Source organism: Crassostrea angulata, chromosome 2 (assembly GCF_025612915.1).
Source record: "Crassostrea angulata isolate pt1a10 chromosome 2, ASM2561291v2, whole genome shotgun sequence".
Lineage (NCBI taxonomy): Eukaryota > Metazoa > Mollusca > Bivalvia > Ostreida > Ostreidae > Magallana > Magallana angulata.
Window position 1 is genome coordinate 7,752,805 of NC_069112.1, and position 19,434 is coordinate 7,772,238.

The 19,434-nt window shown below is 30.6% G+C and overlaps 2 protein-coding genes and 1 long non-coding RNA gene across 3 annotated transcripts in view; all 3 read right to left on the bottom strand.

The window, feature by feature from the left end:
- Window positions 1-7,728, bottom strand: part of LOC128173858 (kielin/chordin-like protein) — a 38,900-nt gene extending 31,172 nt beyond the window's left edge. Inside the window, exons 1-7 of the mRNA XM_052839541.1 lie at window positions 7,722-7,728; window positions 7,395-7,511; window positions 6,289-6,405; window positions 5,048-5,164; window positions 4,721-4,837; window positions 3,845-3,961; window positions 3,512-3,634 (exon numbers count right to left, since the gene is read on the bottom strand). Of these exons, the coding sequence (XP_052695501.1) occupies window positions 3,512-3,634; window positions 3,845-3,961; window positions 4,721-4,837; window positions 5,048-5,164; window positions 6,289-6,405; window positions 7,395-7,511; window positions 7,722-7,728 (715 nt within the window). The remainder of the gene's footprint in view (window positions 1-3,511; window positions 3,635-3,844; window positions 3,962-4,720; window positions 4,838-5,047; window positions 5,165-6,288; window positions 6,406-7,394; window positions 7,512-7,721) is intronic.
- An 80-nt stretch (window positions 7,729-7,808) lies between these two features.
- LOC128171947 (uncharacterized) lies at window positions 7,809-8,792 on the bottom strand. Its single transcript, XR_008242175.1, has 3 exons — window positions 8,686-8,792; window positions 8,179-8,295; window positions 7,809-7,919 (listed from the first exon to the last, which is right to left on the bottom strand). It is a non-coding gene; the product is annotated as an uncharacterized LOC128171947 (long non-coding RNA).
- A 5,204-nt stretch (window positions 8,793-13,996) lies between these two features.
- LOC128171936 (kielin/chordin-like protein) lies at window positions 13,997-18,702 on the bottom strand. Its single transcript, XM_052837716.1, has 12 exons — window positions 18,664-18,702; window positions 18,267-18,288; window positions 17,960-18,082; window positions 17,484-17,600; window positions 17,016-17,132; window positions 16,640-16,756; window positions 15,973-16,089; window positions 15,553-15,669; window positions 15,107-15,223; window positions 14,898-15,014; window positions 14,431-14,559; window positions 13,997-14,131 (listed from the first exon to the last, which is right to left on the bottom strand). Exons 1-12 carry the CDS (start codon window positions 18,700-18,702, stop codon window positions 14,121-14,123), a joined length of 1,143 nt encoding a protein of 380 aa, XP_052693676.1. The 3' UTR covers window positions 13,997-14,120.
- Between the last annotated feature and the right edge of the window lie 732 nt (window positions 18,703-19,434).

Consider the following 19,434-nt stretch of genomic DNA (forward strand, 5'->3'; position numbering starts at 1 on the left):
GGGGTTTTAGCTTTATTCAGATCATTTACTATCATCCAGAGTACTATTTCGACTCGGAATGAATATTATGCAATAATACAATGAGCAACAAAGTTTCTTATCATATTGGTGTACCTCAATGGGAAAAATGTTGCGTCAAATGTTTTCTTTATTGCAATAAGTCCAATGCAGTAACAGTAAATATATTGTTTATTACTTTGATTGTGTAGATCAGTATTTTTGTTCCTTCAAAAAATGCTGAATGTTTTTGTGTTTGGTACTAAATATCATCTACATCAAATTCGATATGAATCACACTTGAAAATTGTAATGTTATTTAAATGCATTCTATATTTTAACTAGTTCTATACGAGAATTTAATACCAAGGAATAAATGTGGCAAATATATGCACATAGAGAAGGCTACAATGTAAAATTGCGTCGTCGTAAATGCATTTAAGCTGAACTTTAATTAAAGAGGTAAAACCATGATAAATCGAAAGAATTACCAAACATTAATAATTCAAAATAATGTATGCATTGATATATTAAAAAGTGTGATGTTTTACCGGATACAAACACTCTTTTGTTTATTTTCCAAAAGGCAAACTTCTTTTCAATTCATTTAGATTCGGATAATGAGAATGCTAAGTTATTGTATTCTGGTATCATGGAAAAATCTTTTATAGCATCCAGTGCATGTAACTGTAAATTCCTCATATTACGCGAGTTCTTAATTCCAGGATCCCGCTGTTAAGTATCAAAGTGCAAGAATGTAAAATCGCAAACGCAGAACTTTTATCCTTATTTTTTATAGTTCTCAACTCTCAAAAAATAATGGCAAGAGTGCTTCTCGCGATTTTACGCGGATATTATGTCTTCACGATTAATTCGGAATCTACATTATATTTATCCGGTGAAAGATAAATATCTTCTTAGGACAAATCACAAAACATATCTTAATAGTTTTAGGTGTAAACTTTTATATATCCATTTTTAAAATTAAGTAATTATATTTTCATTGTGTTTCTCTGTGATACAAATGTAACACACTGAACCAGTTCAGTAACATATAGTCAAATACATCTCATCAATGACGCGGATAAGACGCAGGACGGATTTGGACTAATCATAAACAATGAGAAAAATGTTACAAATGTGTTTAAAGTAACATAAATATAAAACAAAAGGGTAATATGAAACCAGTCTTTCATTGCTATGGGTGGTTAAATACGGCCTAAAGTCAAATTTATCATAAGGTCATTCGGAATTCACTTGATATAATCTACCTTAATCCTACTGTATCAATTTCTAGCCCTTAGTGTTCTCCTTGTTTCTCGATCAAAGTACGTGATTCCGATTAAACAAAAAACAAACAACACACACACGTGTATCTAAATCTGATCATGACAAGGCACGGTCACGATTTTGGTCAAATTCTATTTTTCTGTATTTATCATTCAAGATGCTTTAGGGATTTATTTTTATTGATCAAATGACATTTGAGAGTCAGTCGTAGATGTATAAGCAGAATACATGTACAGGGCTAACAATTCTTTGTCATGTAAACAAGGCTCGTGCCCTAATTTTGTTAACATAGGTTCAGTTTACCAGTAAAAATGTTTACAGCTGATTTGTCAATCTCCTTATTCATTTTAAGCATAAATAAAAAATTATATCATCAAATACATCTTTTTCAGGTCTAAAACTGGAATTTGTACTTCAACATTCCAAACATAAAACATCGTTGTTAACATATCAAAGAAGTAAGCTCTACACTAACTCATAGTGACACTTAAAGTTCGGTTGCCTACAAAATGCCAAAATGAATCATTAAAGACCGGGAAAAAACATTTTGACCAAAACTAGATTTACCGAAAAATAATCAAATGAATTTACTTAACAGTTGAAATCGTTTTTTTTTACATCAATGAAATATTAATCAGCATACGAAAAAACTCAGGTCGTTATCCAGTTTGAAGTAGCTAAGAGAGTCAGCCCATATCTCTCTCTCTCTCTCTCTCTCTCTCTCTCTCTCTCTCTCTCTCTCTCTCTCTCTAAACGGTATATGTTATTCTATTTTATGTTCTGAACAGCACCACACTACATGTATTTTTCAAACTAAAGAACTTTTGACTTTTACTGTCACCTGAGCAATTCATTGGAATTAAAAAAAATATTTTACTTTGGGTTTTAACCCCCAAATTGAATTTTGCAAAAATTAATTGGCCCTTTATGTAATATTTTGCTATAATGAGTTTTAAGTTTATAACATGGCTTTTTATGAACCTTTTCTTGGAGTTTCCTTTGTCTCAATATAAATTATGTATAATCATTGATTTGAAACCTGGAGAGGTTTTTTTTTCTAAAACAATGCGCATCATCGTATGAGTGATTTAAGATCAGTTTTAAAGGTACATGTTTTATGTACAGTGTATGAAAGTTGTTTGACAACATAAACAATTAAGTCTCGACAGTTTATTCAGCTGAAAGTTCGAAGAAATACAACAATTATCGTGCATAACCTTTTAACATACTATTATAAGGAAAAACCTTGCATGCAAAACTATAGGTAGATTTATAATGACCCATTGTAAAATATCAACTCATCCGTTACAAATAAAAAACTTTAAGTATAATTTCTGTTGATTCAGCAAATAAGTGTAAAATAATATGTCAAGTGAAATATTTAGAAAACGTTCATTTTTAAGGTTTCACTTTAAACGTTACATTTTTCTGGTAACCTTTGTCTTTATTTTAAGATACTGGGTCTCTTTATAGTTATTCTTTATTGAAATCAGAGAAATTGTGGGGGAAAAAGACAAATGATTGGTCTTTGGTCTTTATCATACCCATCTGTCATCTCAACGTTTAGTCTCATATAAATCATGCACTAACAAATACATCGAACACCTAATGGAACACTTGAAATAAAATTATCGGTGTGTTGAGATCACCTTTATGCTTTATTTCAGTTCTGCCAAAGGCGGGAAGATTCGCTTTGTGGTTTCCTAGATTTTAATTTCAAAACTTTAAAATTCTTCTTACATACACAAATTTGTTTATTCCTTCTAGTTAGTTCATATAGCAGATCAGTACCATTATTGTACCACTTTTTAATAGGTGTATGTAAAAAAAACAAATCAAAACAATACCTTATGTCATGAAATACTTTATTCAAAGATTTAATAAGCAAATATCTACAGACTTTGGAAATAATATTCTACAATCATTGATCCAATTGTTAACGCATGCGTTGCTTTTACAGCAACGCTGTGATAAAACGGAGTCACGTCATCTTTAATGTTTGTCTAGAAAAGAAACAAAAGTATTATGTGGTATTGCCTTAGAATAATACAATGGCACGATGACAAATTGTTGTATCTAGTTAATTGCAATCAACCAATTAAACGTAATTAGAAGACTTAAGTCGAAAGGCACTCAAAACACATATCTTTTAGAATTAAACAAATGAATAGTAAAGAAAGGTAAAGTTGTATAGAGTAACAGAATCATGACAACTTACGAGAGCCTTTTCTGCAGTATTTTTCCCCACAGTTGACTCTACCATTAGGAGCGCAGGAACAGTTGTTGCAGCCATCTCCCTTAGGGAAGTTTTCTCCAACTTTGTATTGTTTACCATTGTAATCACAGACTGAAAGCAAATATTTTCTACTTGAATTTTGTTCAACTTTGATTTGCAGAAATTGTATTATGTTGCATTGTTTATATTTAGCCAATTTCGCTTTGTAATTATAAAGATGATAAAACATATTGTGAGATATATTCAAATGAGCTCGACTGTATGAAACTATATGAGTGTTGCATGTACTGTGTTATTATTATTTTCTTAGAAAATACTCACAGCATGTTTTCTCGGAGCATCTAACTCTCCCTCCTTTAACGCAAGAGCAAGTGTTACATCGGTCACCTTTTGGGAAGGTCTGTCCGATAGAGTACTTTCGTCCCTTGAAATCGCATGCTAAAATGAAGTTTCAGTCATATTTTCATTATGCAATGGACGTATTGACGGTAATCAAAAAAGCTACCCCGACTTTCTTAGAATACCTGCAAATCACGCACAAACGTGTACTTAAATTCATGTCAGATTAAGTAAAATTATAACCGAGCTCCTTTTGTATTAAAAGGGTTCATACGTGCTACATGAGTAAAAGATGTTTAAAGACAAAACACGATATATTTAGATTCCTTCATTTCGTAGATACAATGTTTAGTACGAAATCGTATAAAATGTCCTCAATCTATTTTTAATCAAATATGTTGATTTTTTTTTCTATGTAAACATGCTGTCAAATTTTTTGACAGCATGTTTTTTGATTTTACATTTACATTTTCAACAATTTCCTGAAAAAATATTTCATAACATTTAAGTAAACAACACGTTTTTTCGAACTTATTTTTGCTGCCAAGAAAAGATAGAATAAGTTATTGATGAAGCAGATTTTTATTGTCACAAAAACAATATGTTATTCTAAAAAATGAAAATTCAAAAAAAAGATAAATAAAGTCATTATTTGTCAATTGTGCGTAATTATAATGCAAAATGATCGCGTTTAAACAGACAAAATGAAAATAGTTGCCAAAGAAACAATTTATATCAAATAGAAAACCTGGAATGTTCATTTTTTCTTTTTGCTCTGTTATTCAAATTACTAGCATCTTAGGTTTGGAAATTTTGGTAAGTGTTTAGTAAAAGAACTGATTTTGCGTCGCAACCTACAGCAGATCTTATCAGAGCAAGTCACTTGGAGATTGGTGTTACAGGAACAGGTATTGCAGTCGTCGCCTTTAGGGAAGTTGTCCCCAACACGAATCCTCCTGTCCATGTAGGTACAAACTGTAATAACCAATGGTTAAAGTTGCAAAGTCATGCATTACAGTAGCAATATCAAGACTCTCATTTTCAAGCTTTAGATGCACTTTTCTATTTTGGTAATCTATATACGTTTACAGTTTTGAATACGATTACAGTAGCAACATCATGTCATTTATTTTCAAGCTTTAGATGCACTCCTCTATATGTGTTTTATTTTATACGTTTACGTACAGCAATTTTTGTTTGAGCAGGTGATTCTTCCGTTTTCAGCACAGGAACATGTGTTACAATCATCCCCCTTAGGAAAGCTCTGCCCGATTTTGATCTGCTTGCCCTTGTAGTTGCAGACTAAAATTAAAACGTGGTCGTTATGAGGCACCTGCCGTACAGTTTTATTAAAACTGTCCAGCTAAAGGATAGTTGATGAGAAAAATAAATTGAAATGAAATAATATTGTTTTGGTGTTCTTTAAATTTTTAACTTACAAATCCTTACAGTGAACTAGATATTAAACAATGTTCATTTTAAGGTTCTCCTAGACCGTAACAGAATACGGAAGAGATAAAAATTAAAAATGCAGGTGATTTAGACAAAGCCTAACTGGCATTAAAATATTTTGTTTTCATTCTAATATCCTCAGTTAAATAAAATAGATAACTTGCAGCATTCATTCATTGCTATCAACATACCTATTAAATGTTTAGGGGCATTAATTATAAAGTCTAATAATGGAGATATTTTATGGATCTCATACCAGTGACAGCATTTGCGTTACATTGTTACACCTGTTCAGGTATTCACACATGTTCAGGCATTCTACGTACAGCAAGTTCTATCACTACAGCTGACATTTTACTTACAGCAAGTTCTATTATTACAGCTAACACTCTACGTACAGCAAGTTCTATCCTTACAGCTGACATTTTACTTACAGCAAGTTCTATCATTACAGCTGACATTTTACTTACAGCAAGTTCTATCCTTACAGCTGACATTTTACTTACAGCAAGTTCTATCACTACAGCTGATATTTTACTTACAGCAAGTTCTTTCATTACAGCTAACACTCTACTTACAGTAATTTCTGTCCTTACAGCTGACATTTTACTTACAGTAATTTCTTTCACTACAGCTGACATTTTACTTACAGCAAGTTCTATACTTACAGCTGACATTTTACTTACAGCAAGTTCTATCACTACAGCTAACACTCTACTTACAGTAATTTCTATCCTTACAGCTGACATTTTACTTACAGCAAGTTCTATCACTACAGCTGACATTTTACTTACAGCAAGTTCTATCCTTACAGCCGACGTTTTACTTACAGCAAGTTCTATCATTACAGCTAACACTCTACTTACAGTAATTTCTATCCTTACAGCTGACATTTTACTTACAGCAAGTTCTATCCTTACAGCTGACATTTTACTTACAGCAAGTTCTATACTTACAGCTGACATTTTACTTACAGCAAGTTCTATCACTACAGCTGACACTGCCGTCCTTTCTGCAGGTACATCTGTTACAGTTATCGCCGGCGGGGAATGTGCTTCCGATCTGTTTCTTATCTCCCTTGTACATACAGACTATTAAACAAAGAAAAGATAAAAAATAATTCTAAAAAAGCAGACTTACAATCAATGAGAACATTTGGAATGAGTACCAATATGTTGTAAAAACAATACATAAAGTTGTTTTTTTTTATTATTACAAAGTAACGTCATCTAAATGCGAATTTTCTTTTAACTTAGAGAAAAAAGAAAACGAGTTATCGTTTCATATAAATTAATGAGGTTTTTGATGAACGGGTATATTACTTCCCTTTTAAAAACAAGTGTGTCACCTCAAGTAACATATACAAATCTTTACAATATGCCGGGGTATTACTTACTTTTAAGTTTTATTAAAAATGTTGACTTATTTCAAATTTTTTGGTTCATTTTCGTTTATTGCAATAGTCAAAGGTTTTTTTTAAGGCTTTTTGTTAAGTAATTATAAAAAAATACAGATAAAGAATAAAAAAAAATAAATATATGACATCGTTCACAATTTGTTGACGATGTGAGTTACGAAATCATAGCCCTCGCCAGCTTTAAAGATTCTGGAGTATCAACCTTAAATTGAACATCCTTAAAGTTATAACTAATTTGTTTTGTTAAAGCAATATGAGCTGCAATTTTCATGAAGAATTTTTTTGTTAACAAAAATTTTAATCTCTAATTAAATGACATAAATATCATGGTTTTTAAATTTCTTTTTGCTAAATTTTTGTGAAAAGGGTCGTTAAGGAACTTTAATTGGAGCGAAATTGAATTATTGTCGTCCTGTACAAAAATTGATTTGCAATATGTTCCTTAGAAGAGATATCTTTCCTCTGAAAAAAAAATTAATGATTTTTTTCCAACCTTATCTATCATGAAAGTTTAAGTTTTATGCAGACTTACCATACTAGCAGGTTTTTACAGCAAAATAAAATTCTAAAAAATACAGCTCTTATTGCTTTCAATACTTATAAGTAACTAAGCTACAGAGACAAAATAGTCTTGGTACTACAGAGGAAATCAGGGATACTTACAGCAAGTTCTCTGGCTACAGCTGACACTTCCATCAGGTTTACATGTACACCTGTTACAGTTATCTCCGGCGGGGACTGTCTGTCCAACCTTCAGTTGCTGGCCCTTGTAGTTACAGACTGTCACGGATAAGTTGAAATAATGGAATATTACAAAATGATAGTTTAAAAATTGTAAGAAAAATATCGAATATGTTTTAATACTTTTATTTTAATGTAAGACATCTTTATAAACAAAAAAATGAGATCTCGCTAAATGTATTTGTATACGTATATTTGGATAAATATAATTGAATTGAAACAAAAATCCTTATTGAAACATGATTAAACAAGTCATTATGAAGAATGTCCGAAAATTAACTTGCTTAGATAAACATTTACTGTATCAAATATTAAATGGTTTCTACTTACAGCAGGTCCTATCGGAACAAGATAACTGTCCGTCGGGTTTACATGTGCACTTGTTACATTCGTCTCCGGCCGGGACGCTGTCTCCGATTCTAACCTTCATTGTTTTATATCTGCAGACTTTATTTTAGAAAAAAAAATTAAAGAAACATCATGACCAAAATCTTCATGAAATATTTATTCTGTCTAAGTGAGTAAAAAATTCAGTTTTTCAAACTCGGTTTTTGTTAAACTTGCTAATGAAAGTTTCGAACAAAAATTGGAATAACGCGCAAATATGATTTTTAAAAAATGCGATATTTTATCGTAATGTCTTTCATGCTCGTATGATTGCTCATACATGAGAATTAAGACACTTTGATATGAAAGCAGTACTTACAGCAGATTTTCTCGGTACATTCAAGTCGTCCGTTGGGTCTGCATGTACAAGTGTTACAATCGTCTCCAGCGGGTTTGGTCATTCCTATGGGGATTTGCTGACCCTTGTAGTCACAGACTATTCAACACAAATGATACAGATCATGTGTTGTATTTAAACAAAAAAAACCCTCATTTTTAGATTGCATAGGTGTTTCTATTAAATCCAAATCTGAATTCAAAACATATACATTGTATTTTTATACCCTAGTCTTTTATTTTTTAATGTAGCTTTTATTATTTTCTTTTAAAGGAATAAAAGGTCAATAGTTTTAATTAAAAAATGTCGTTGGTCTTTCATTATCGTTCAGTTAAATGTGCACAATAGTTTGCACTTACATTAGAGGCCCACTTGATAAATCAATTGGTTTTTTTTTTTGACAGATATCTCACGTCTATCAAACATAACTTTTTGTACAAAATAAATATTTCAAATATAAAGAAAAGAAGAATTAAATTTTCAGCTTACATTGGAGGCACTTCTTCTGTGTACACGTGACCTTGCCGTCGTATTTACAAGTACATTTGTTGCAGTCGTCACCAGCAGAGAACTCCTGATCTACGTCGTACTTCCTACCTCGGTAATCGCAAACTAGGATTGATAGAATAATCTTGTTTAGTTTAAAATTCCTGTGATTTATTAGACACGTGTCGTAAAGGTGAACCGGGATTTCCGAAATATACATTTATACATGCGCCCCCCCCCCCCTATGTACCTTATATGTACATTCAAAAGATATTTATATAACTGTTTTACTCATATATTATTCCATGCAAATAAATATTTTAAGGTTTTTAAAGCACTTCACGATATCATGTGTATTTAATAGCCGGTTGAATTCAACGTATCAATAAAAAAAAACCTACCATCGTGTACTTTAGCACTAGCCTGAAAGAGAATAATGATAAAAAATAAATATGTCATATAAGTCGGAGTATTTTTTTCATTTAAAATAAAGGTATTTTTAATTTCAAAGCTAATATTAGTATAAAGAATAACTGTGATATTTTGAGGTATTTACTTTCCTGAACATTGATTTAGAAAGCCGTGATGATTAACGGATTATTAAAAAAAAAGATAAATTTTAGTAAAACATCAAAGTAGGTTGGTTGTTGATAAGTAATCAATTACATCTGCTCTAGATTTTAAAAAAAAATAATTTTCAAAAAAAATTAATTAAGTAGAATTCCAATGATTAAGCAAATAAAATTTTAACAATTAGCTGGATCTTTATTCGAGTTCTTCATCTTTATGACATTTTTGACCACCTAACAGTCTTTTCATATACTTTGGGTAAAAAGACATGAAAAGTTTTAAACCAAAAAGCAAAATAAAAAAAAAACACAAACAAAAACCAAAGGAACAAAAACTACTTCTTTGATTTTTAGAAAACCACTTTAAATATTATTTAGCCAAATTTAAAAGTTTTAAAAGTTTAGAGAGAACAAAAAACCATATTACGTTTTGTGTGGTTTTTTTCTGTCTTAAATAGCAAACCTTTTATGAATAATCTAGCAACTCTAAAAAGTTTGTAAAGTAAAGACAGACTTACGCCGACCACCAGGAGAAGAATGAGCAGCTTTCTTTCCATTGTTGCTGATTGAACAGTGACAAAGGGCCTGGTCTCGGTGGAGTTTTATAAAGGACTAATTATTCATGAAGTTTTACGGTCAGGCAAGTGTTATAGATCTTCAAATGTTAATGTAATCATGACTCTACAATTTTAATATTTTTAAGTATCAATAAGGAAACATATACATCTCAAGTTTCTTAAAAGTGAGAAATTAACTCTTGAGAATTACCATTTAAACTGTAATATAATATTCATTTCTTGATATGATTTAAGAATGACGTTCACTCAGACGGCAAATTAATCAACATGTATGACCTCACTTTTACATGAAGACTTTTTAATTCTTTTTGTTTTAAATTACTCACTCTCAAGTAACTCGGTGACCTGTTTTCTATATTAGAATTCTGTGATATTTTCAAAAATCTCTTTTGATAGCAAGTGGAATGCGTACCATACAATGTTTTAGCAATGACGTCTTATTCCTAATAAAAAGTTTCAGAAGAAATGACAATGAATAATAAATATATCACCATTAGGTATTAGAGCAGAGAAAAAGAAAAAAACCACGAACAAAATCGAAATAAATTGTGCAATCATTTGTAAAAAATATGCAATCATTTGTGCAAACTATGTTATCATTTACACAGACTATGCAATCATTGTGCAGACTTTGCATTCAATTGTACAAATGTGAGGTTTGCTGTTGATAAGATGATCTGCTCTGGTTGAATTACACAGCAAGCTATTGGTAAATATTGAATGACAAGAAGCCAGGCTGATAGGTACATGTACTATGTTTTCAATATTTACAGCATTTTATGACAACAACGATTTAAAAAAAACCTGTAATATTGATGCTACATGCCAAATTATTTTTAGATTTTAGTTTTAAGGATTGCGCATTAAACTGTTTATCAAGAAAGTTATAAAGTATTTTTTTCTTTTTGATTATTTTTCTTATTTAATGTGCTGCAATTTTTATCCCAGTTATACACTTTTATGACTTCTAATGATAATACAAATCTGTTATCTTATTGTTAATTATTTTAAACAAATATCGATATAGAAGAAACATTATTGAAACTTATTCTGTATACAAAATGATATAAACCAAATATCGGAATCGTATATATACCAGTGACTTTATATCAAAAGTACAAATATGACACGAAAAGGGCATTGCTATTAGCCATCAATGGTGTTTTGTTTCTAATGAAATTATTTCAACTGCAATAACATTAGTTTGCTGGAATGAACTACAGCTTTCTACAGAAATTGTCAAATTAGTATATACACAAGCCAAATCCTAACCGTTGCAATTTAATTCTAATTGAACTCTCTAAAATCGTGTTTTAGTTTTCCAATATCGATACCACCGGAAAGTGGTGTTAGCGTTACAATTTTCCGTTTCATTGATTATGCTATCATTAATTAAGATATTAACCAAGGAATTCGGAATAAGTGCAAAAAAAAATCAAAGATAAAGGATATTTATAACTACATCATTTCATGTATTAGTAAGCTGTTATTGATATCATTTCGTTTTCATTGTTTTTTTTAAACAAATGTATCCAATTTTCATCATATTATCCTATAAATGTGCATTCTGATTCGCTCATGTCTGACTGAAATGGAATAAAATGTACTCTGCTGTAAGACGAGAAAAACTCACTGTGTTACCTGTCAAAATATTTGTTATATTATGAACGTTATCTAAATGAATGTATAAAAAAAACATTAGCGGCATTATTATACATAAACTGACAGTACAAATGTCACGCTATGTAAGGTGACCTTTTGGAAGTCTTACTAATTTATGTGTTAATTAATTTTTTTTTCCAGAGGTATGTTTAAATTTTTAGATGAAGATCTTCTAGCCAAACTAATGTCTTTAATCACTAATACAATGGGAAAATCGGAGCTAAAATTTGGTTCATTAGAGAATTTGAATTCATCGATTCAATGAGGACAAATAAGATGATGGTTCAGAAATTCAGTTGTTAAAGTATCTGTAAGAAGTAATACACATTCTTAGATTTGATAGTTTTGTTGTAAGCGTTCTATACAAAAAAGATTCTAAATTTTTCATCTGCATTTGTTTATCCCCCCCCCATTCAAATAAAAAAAAACAAATTTCTTTTTCAATCTTCTTTGTGATGAAAAATTTTGTAATGATATATTTCATTTGTGATTGATTAGTATTAAATCTTTAAAACCTTTTTTTTAAGGAAAAAAAATATGTATCCGTCTTATTTCATGTTAATATAAAAAGATTTAAATTTTTGTCAAAAATTATCCATAAGTAACTGTACGTTCTTTTAGATTCAAACCAGCTATGTTATATATAGATATAGCTATGTTATATATAGATATAGCTATGTTATATATAGATATAGGTATGTTATATATAGATATAGCTATGTTATATATAGATATAGCTATGTTATATCACTGGATTTCTATTTGGGTTTGATTTTGTCTGTTCAGTATTTAATTTGTATCAAATATTTGAATTAGAGTTACAAAGCTGATTCATTTAAAATGATATAAACGCGGGTCTTGAAATGTTATTTAGCATTGAATAATAATTATTGTATTTGTATTGTAATATGTATTTGTATCCATATCTTATAGTTTTATGAACGATAGCAGTTTGGTTTCACATTTACATTTCAATGAGATTCGATAACCCTATTGGCGATAATACTGTATTTTGTGGATTTTTAATAAAGATATGTTGCAATTGAAAAATGTAAATAAGTAAAAATGATATAAATAGCTGAGAAAAGAACTTTCTAATTTCAATCTTTTTAATGATACTATATATTTATGATACAATATATGATACAACGGATTTTAATATTTTACATCCATAACTTTTCCAATAATGTTACATTTAAGCTATAAGTTATCTTTGAAATGGGTCCTTTCTTATAATATAAAAAATCGATAAATAAGATGTTTTAAAATTCAATATTGCATCTTTTACAGTTGAGAAATTTATCAACATATTTTAGTAACATTCGTAAAATAAATAAAAATATACTATGGGACAACAGTTTAGCATCATTCGAACATATTCACAAAATTAGATGTCATTTTTCATCCTAGTTTCTATAATTCATGCATATAAATAAATCTTAGTGACATGTTTGTTTTCAAAATGAATAAAACGTCTCAATTAGGAAAAAGCTACCAAGTATGTTAAATTTCAACTGTGCGTTAGATTATGTCTTTCATAAGACTGCAAACGCACCTGCGCTAAGCATTGTCATAATTGACCCTTTTAACGTTTTCATGGATTGAGGTCAGACGCGACCTATCTTTAATTTATTTCTTTCTTTTTTTTTTTTACCTACTTCCACTATGTGAAGATTTCAATAATTCAATAATGATTTTTGTATGTTATATGATATTTTTTTCTCAGAAAGATAAAAAGCGCTCAATTGAAAAAGTATAATATAAATAATATATTGTATAATAATATACATTACAATATGACTTTATTTTTAAGCAATCAAATGCATTTTGCTAGCTAATTTAAAGAAAATTCTTAATATTATAACTCCAAAAGGTAATGCGTAATGTACCCCGTAATTTTGGGGAATTAACAGGTTTAAATGTTAATAAATAAGGATTATTTTTTCAAGGAAAATTATATAAAACTGGGGAACGTCTCTGGTGACCGTATAAAAAGAAGTCATACATTAGTTAAATAATATAAACAGTCGATTTCTTTTAAATATTCTATCTGAAAGGTGCCCCTATGTATATTGATATAGTTATTTGTTATTTGCATTTGGTTTTTTGTTACATTGGTTTGTGTTTATGTAAATTTCACATCTTTATAGTGCATACCTGCACGACGATAGCTACACTAGAATTTGTTTCTAGGTTTGATATTGTATCGCCTTTGTTTAACTACTGGATACATCACTGTCGAATTCAGCTTGCTTTTACCAAGATTTATCAACAAATGAATCATATTTTGTTTACCCTTTTGATAAACACAATTATAAGATTTTGTATTCTAATCAAAGTACCGTGAATGTAACGATAGAAATCCAGATGATTGATTACCCTAATGCAGTGGAAAAATGAAACCACAAACCGTTCAGCTACATGAACAATATTCATTGAATAGAAATGTACCATATTTTATGCAAAATGTTTGTAATTAAAACTCATAGAAAACTTGTTTTGATTGTTTTTTTTATCTAGAACAATTATATCATTAGTAAATATGTACAGATTATCAACTTCATTTATTACTACAAGTTAAAGGTTTCATTGGTCGTTGTGTCCTTGCGTTTCAACCTAGTCAAGGTTTTCATGGTTTGTCTACAAAAGAATTGAATGCTGGTTAACAAACGTATATTACATATTTTCAAATAAAACTACATATATCCAAACAGAAAAATATCATGTTAATTGAAAATATAATTATGAAATTACGTAAAGGTAATCTTCACATTGCGGAGATAAAAAGAAATTCGAAAATAATGGAAGATGCATCGACAGAGATTATTGAACATCGGTGTATTGAATGGAATATTGTGAAAAAAATAGTTCCGATAACAAAACCACATTTTGTCTATTGGCACTAAAACAATAAATTTACGTGTAAGTGCAAAACATACATTGTTCCTTTTTGCAGTATTTGTCTGTGCAGTTCACCAGCCCGTTGGGTCCACAAGAGCATCGGTTGCAGTTATCACCCTTGGGGAAATTCTCTCCAACTTTGTACTGCTTTCCGTTATGTTCACAGACTGTAAAATATGACAGTGATTTGTATGCGTGTGTCATTTGATGATGAAGAACTAGGGCTTCTTCAACAAACAATGCCATGGACCTTTTTACTTTGTTTTTTTTTTCTTCTTATTTATACGAATAGTAGTAAAACAGAACATCAAGAAATCGGGATCATTTTTTTGTTTAAAATTCGCTTATGGATTTAAAACAAGGTTTTGAAATAAAACCCACACAGATCGTTATTTATTTAATCCCCCCTAAATATGTTGCTCTCTTCAGATCAAAATGAGTCTATTGATGAGATACATATTTCTAAGAAATATGTTTGTTTCTAATTAATTAAAGGAATACTCACAGCAAACTCTTTCGGAACAGGATACTTTTCCACGTCTAAGGCAGGAGCAGGTGTTACAATTATCGCCCTTGGGGAAGGTCTCTCCAATGGGGATTTTCTTTCCCTTGAAATGGCATGCTGTAATAAAATTACAATTAGGTTAATCCATATGCAATTGAAGGACCTTTCAAAATCAAGCTAGATGACTTTCAGACTCTTAGTTTACCCACCGCATATTCTATCGGAACAAGTCACTTGGAGATTAGTGTTACAGGAACAAGTGTTACAATTGTCGCCTTTGGGGAAGTTCTCTCCAACTGGAATCTGTCTGTTCATGTAGGTACAATCTGAAATAACCAATAGTAAAATCCTGCACTGCAAACCAACCTTTATTCCCGATCAAGAAAATCAAGCGAGATTCGCGGAAGCCTTGCAGTCGAGTATATTTCTCATCGCAAACAGTTCCTTGTCATATGGTTGTAAAAACAAAACGGATCTTAATACGGGTTTTGCGTAGATAAGTCATCACTAACCAGTATATTTCCATGAAATTGCAAAAATAATGTGTTTGCGAATAAAAGTTTGTTTACAGTATATATTGATCATTGTTCTGTCATCTGATTTCAAAGTTAAAAGATTTTCTTGTTTTCGGGAACTCAGTCGTGCGCTTACTCACAGCAGTTTTTGTCGGAGCAGGTCACTCGTCCGTTTTCAGCACAGGAACATGTGTTACATTCATCACCCTTGGGGAAGCTATCTCCGATTTTAAACTGCTTTCCCTTGTAGCTGCAGACTACAATTAAATTACAATGTCAATGAAGCATTATTCAGGAAGATTTTATATCAGATAAAATCAATGGTTTACAAATTAATAGAATTGAAATTAAAGGAAAGAATTTATAGGTTTTGATTGATAATTGATTGCTATCAACATACTAATAAATGTTAATAGTCATTAATAAAAATGGCTAAAAATGGATATTCTTTCAGGACGTTTCTTTTGAATTTTATACCATAAGTTAAAAAGTGACAGCATTTGCGTTACATGATGATACATATTCAGGTATCCAGATGCCTGTTCAGGCATTCTACTTACAGCAAGTTCTATCACTACAACTGACACTGCCGTCCTTTCTACAGGTACATCTGTTACAGTTATCGCCGGCAGGGAATGTGCTTCCAATCTGTTTCTTTTCTCCCTTGTACATACAGACTGTCAAACAATAAATATGACAATGAATAAAGCAAAGTAAAAATCCGTGGTATTAATGTGGAGTGGATTGCACGTTTCTTAAACGAAATTATGTTTAAAGCAACGCTGCTCAATATGCAAATTTGGATTTTTGTTTGACTTAGTTTTTAGATGAAAACAAAATATAATTTGATACAATGTTCTCTTTTTTTCCAACAATTAAGTCATCGTTAAGTAATATTTCCATGTGGTACCTTCTTCGGCATTTACTTGTTTTCTGTAGACTCGTTTCAAAATGTTTGGTGTCATTTTTGTTTACTCATATTTTCAAACGTTCTTTTGGTCATTTTTTTTGGCGAAAGCGTTGTAATTAATTATAAATGAAGCATAAAAAATGATACTTATAGGACATCCTTCATAATTTGTTGATGATGCGAGCTACGAAATCCACAAAATCATAGTCATCACCAGCTTTAATGATTCTAAACTCTTTTTGTGTTAAATACTTAAAGGTTCTTAGCTTTAGTGACAAAATAATCTTCGTACTCCAGGCGAGATTAGGGCTACTTACAGCAAGTTCTCTGGCTACAGCTGACACTTCCATCAGGTTTACATGTACACCTGTTACAGTTATCTCCGGCGGGGACTGTCTGTCCAACCTTCAGTTCCTGGCCCTTGTAGCTACAGACTATCAACAAACATGTATTTTATTTGATTTGATATGTTGTAAACTATGAATGGTTTGATGATTACAATGGTAGGTAGTAGTAGACATTTAATGATATAGTCGATATCTTGGAAACAAGGGGTCAGTATGGGTATGTACTTTGATGACCAATAATCGTACAAAAGTAAGATTCTTTTTAATGATTTTTCAAAAAACCTGTCTTTTACTGTAGGTAACAAACTGTATCATTAAGTTTTACGGTTGGTTGTTCACTACTTACAGCATGTTTTATCAGTACAGGACAACCGCCCGTTAGGTTTACATGTACACGTGTTGCAGTTGTCTCCGGACTTGATGGTTTCTCCGATCCTCACCTTCATGTTCTTGTAGTCACAGACTTTATGGGAAAATAATACACTTGTAGTTACAGACTTTTTGGAAAATAATACACTTGTAGTTACAGACTTTATAGGAAAATAATACATTTGTAGTTACAGACTTTATAGGAAAATAAAATACTTACATTGAAGTATCGGATGATTTCATTAAATTTGTTTACTTTTTAGATTTGAAAGGCTGCAGGATCATATAAGACATTTCATGTTATATAATGTGGAAAAAAAACCCATAGAATATGCATGCTATAGAAAAAACATGCATAATGTGTTGTCTTATTAATCTTGTAATAAAGGAAAAATAAATTGTGTTGCTTAAAAAATAAAAGAATTGCATTCAAAGCAGTACATACAGCAGATTTTCTCGGTACATTCAAGACGTCCGTTGGGTCTGCATGTACAGGTGTTACAATTATCACCAGCAGGTTTGGTCATTCCAATGGGGATCTTTCTGCCCTTGTAGTCGCAAACTATGAAATATAAATTAAACAGATCATATGTTTTCTTGTGCAACCACAAAGCATCCTTTGAAAAAAAGTTTTTTTGAAACAGTCGAAACTGTCATTCTGTTGATAACTTGTAAATTGTAGTCAAATATATATGTCATTATCATGAGACTAATTTTGCATACATTAAACTCTAACTATATAGCAATCAATAAAGCCACTATGCCTTCAATGCAGAAAATCTCGCGATTGATATATTTAATGGTATTTGATGAATTGCTCGCGTCTTTAAATATTACAATGAAAAGTAAATCAATCATAGTTTACTGTACAAGAATAATACTTCAAATATAAAGAAAAGAAGAATGAAATTTTCCACTCACATTGGAGGCACTTTTTCTGTGTACACGTGACCTGGCCGTCGTATTTACAAGTACATTTGTTGCAGTCGTCTCCAGCAGAGAACTCCTGGTCTATGTCGTACTTCCTACCTCGGTAGTCGCAACCTTGGATTGACAGAATCATTTCCATTAACATTGGTTAAATTTTATAGTAGTAATAAAACTTTATATTTCAGATACACACATTCTAATTGACAAGAACAAAAGCTTAATGTGATGGGTGTTTTTTTATTATGATTTTCTGAACGTAAGGTTCAGAGTGAGAAGAAAGTAATAAACAAATGAGTACCATTTGGAAACTTGGCGCTAGCCTGAAAAAGAAAAACAAGGAGAGAAAAATTAAAACAATATAAAACTTATAAACATTTGTTTCAGCAAAAACATATATTTCTCATAATTTAAACTCTAGACTTCAAAAAAGTTTGCTTGACATTATCCAAATTTGCTCTAAAAAGTATGGAAAAATTCGATTTTTTACGAATTTCTAAAGCACAATGCGAATCTGCAGCTTATCGTAAAATAAAGGTAAACTTTTGTAAAGGAAAGGAAAATGTAAATGAATGATACATGTAGATCTGTTCTATTCAGATGCCATTTACGTTTAAGTCCTCTTCTAAATTGGAGAGTCGTTTTATGCTTTCTTATACAATAAGAGAAATATTCTAGCATTAAAGCAAAACACTTACATAAGCTACCATCAGAAGAATAAGAAGTTTTCCTTCCATTGTGAGAGGTCGGGCAGTGTGATTTAGACTGGTCTTCTGAACGCTTTTATAGCGGACTGATTATTCACGTACTTTCAAGAGCATGCGTTGTTGCATTTCGTAAAATGTTAATATAAACATGACTATGTGATTTTTCAATTTCTGTTATCAATAAGGAAAGAAAGTTGTATCCCAATATCATGTCAATGATTTTTATGAATAATTTTGATAACTTCAAGATATGCATGAAGTGAGCTAAAAAAAAAGGTAGTAGCGATAACACATTTTGGAAATACTTGCTACTTTTAAACTTTTCATTTGCTTGAAAATATCATAATTGTTCACCACATAAAATGTTTAAAGATTTATCTGGTTAAACCTTTGAATATAAAATTGCTTTGTTTCCTTGGTATCGTTAGTCTGATCAAATCAGTCCTTTGTAAAACTTATAAGCAACTATAAATAAGTAAGTGTCAAAGCGATATATTCTCTTGGTTATATATTTAAAGACGACGTAACAAATTAATTTTTACATTAATGATTTTCATGGAAATTTCACATGATTTAGAGTTACTAGAAATATATTAAAATCAATGAAAAATAAGAACAAAATTAAATCAGATTTTTAGGGGAACCCTTTCAAAATCTTTTGGTATAATTTTTCTTGTGATAGAAAAATGATTTTGAAAAATGTGCAATAAATTATCAACTCAAATTAAAATATGATACTTATATTGATTATGAATGAATATC

Excerpts from the sequence above, each read along its gene's own strand:
- LOC128171936 (XM_052837716.1), bottom strand. The coding sequence starts at position 18,702 with ATGGAAGGAAAACTTCTTATTCTTCTGATGGTAGCTTAT. Across the intron at positions 17,133-17,483 it reads ATGTACCGAGAAAATCTGCT|TCTGTGACTACAAGAACATG; the intron begins GTATGTACTGCT and ends TTTCCCATAAAG. Across the intron at positions 15,224-15,552 it reads CTGCTCCGACAAAAACTGCT|ATTGTACCTACATGAACAGA; the intron begins GTGAGTAAGCGC and ends TGGTTATTTCAG.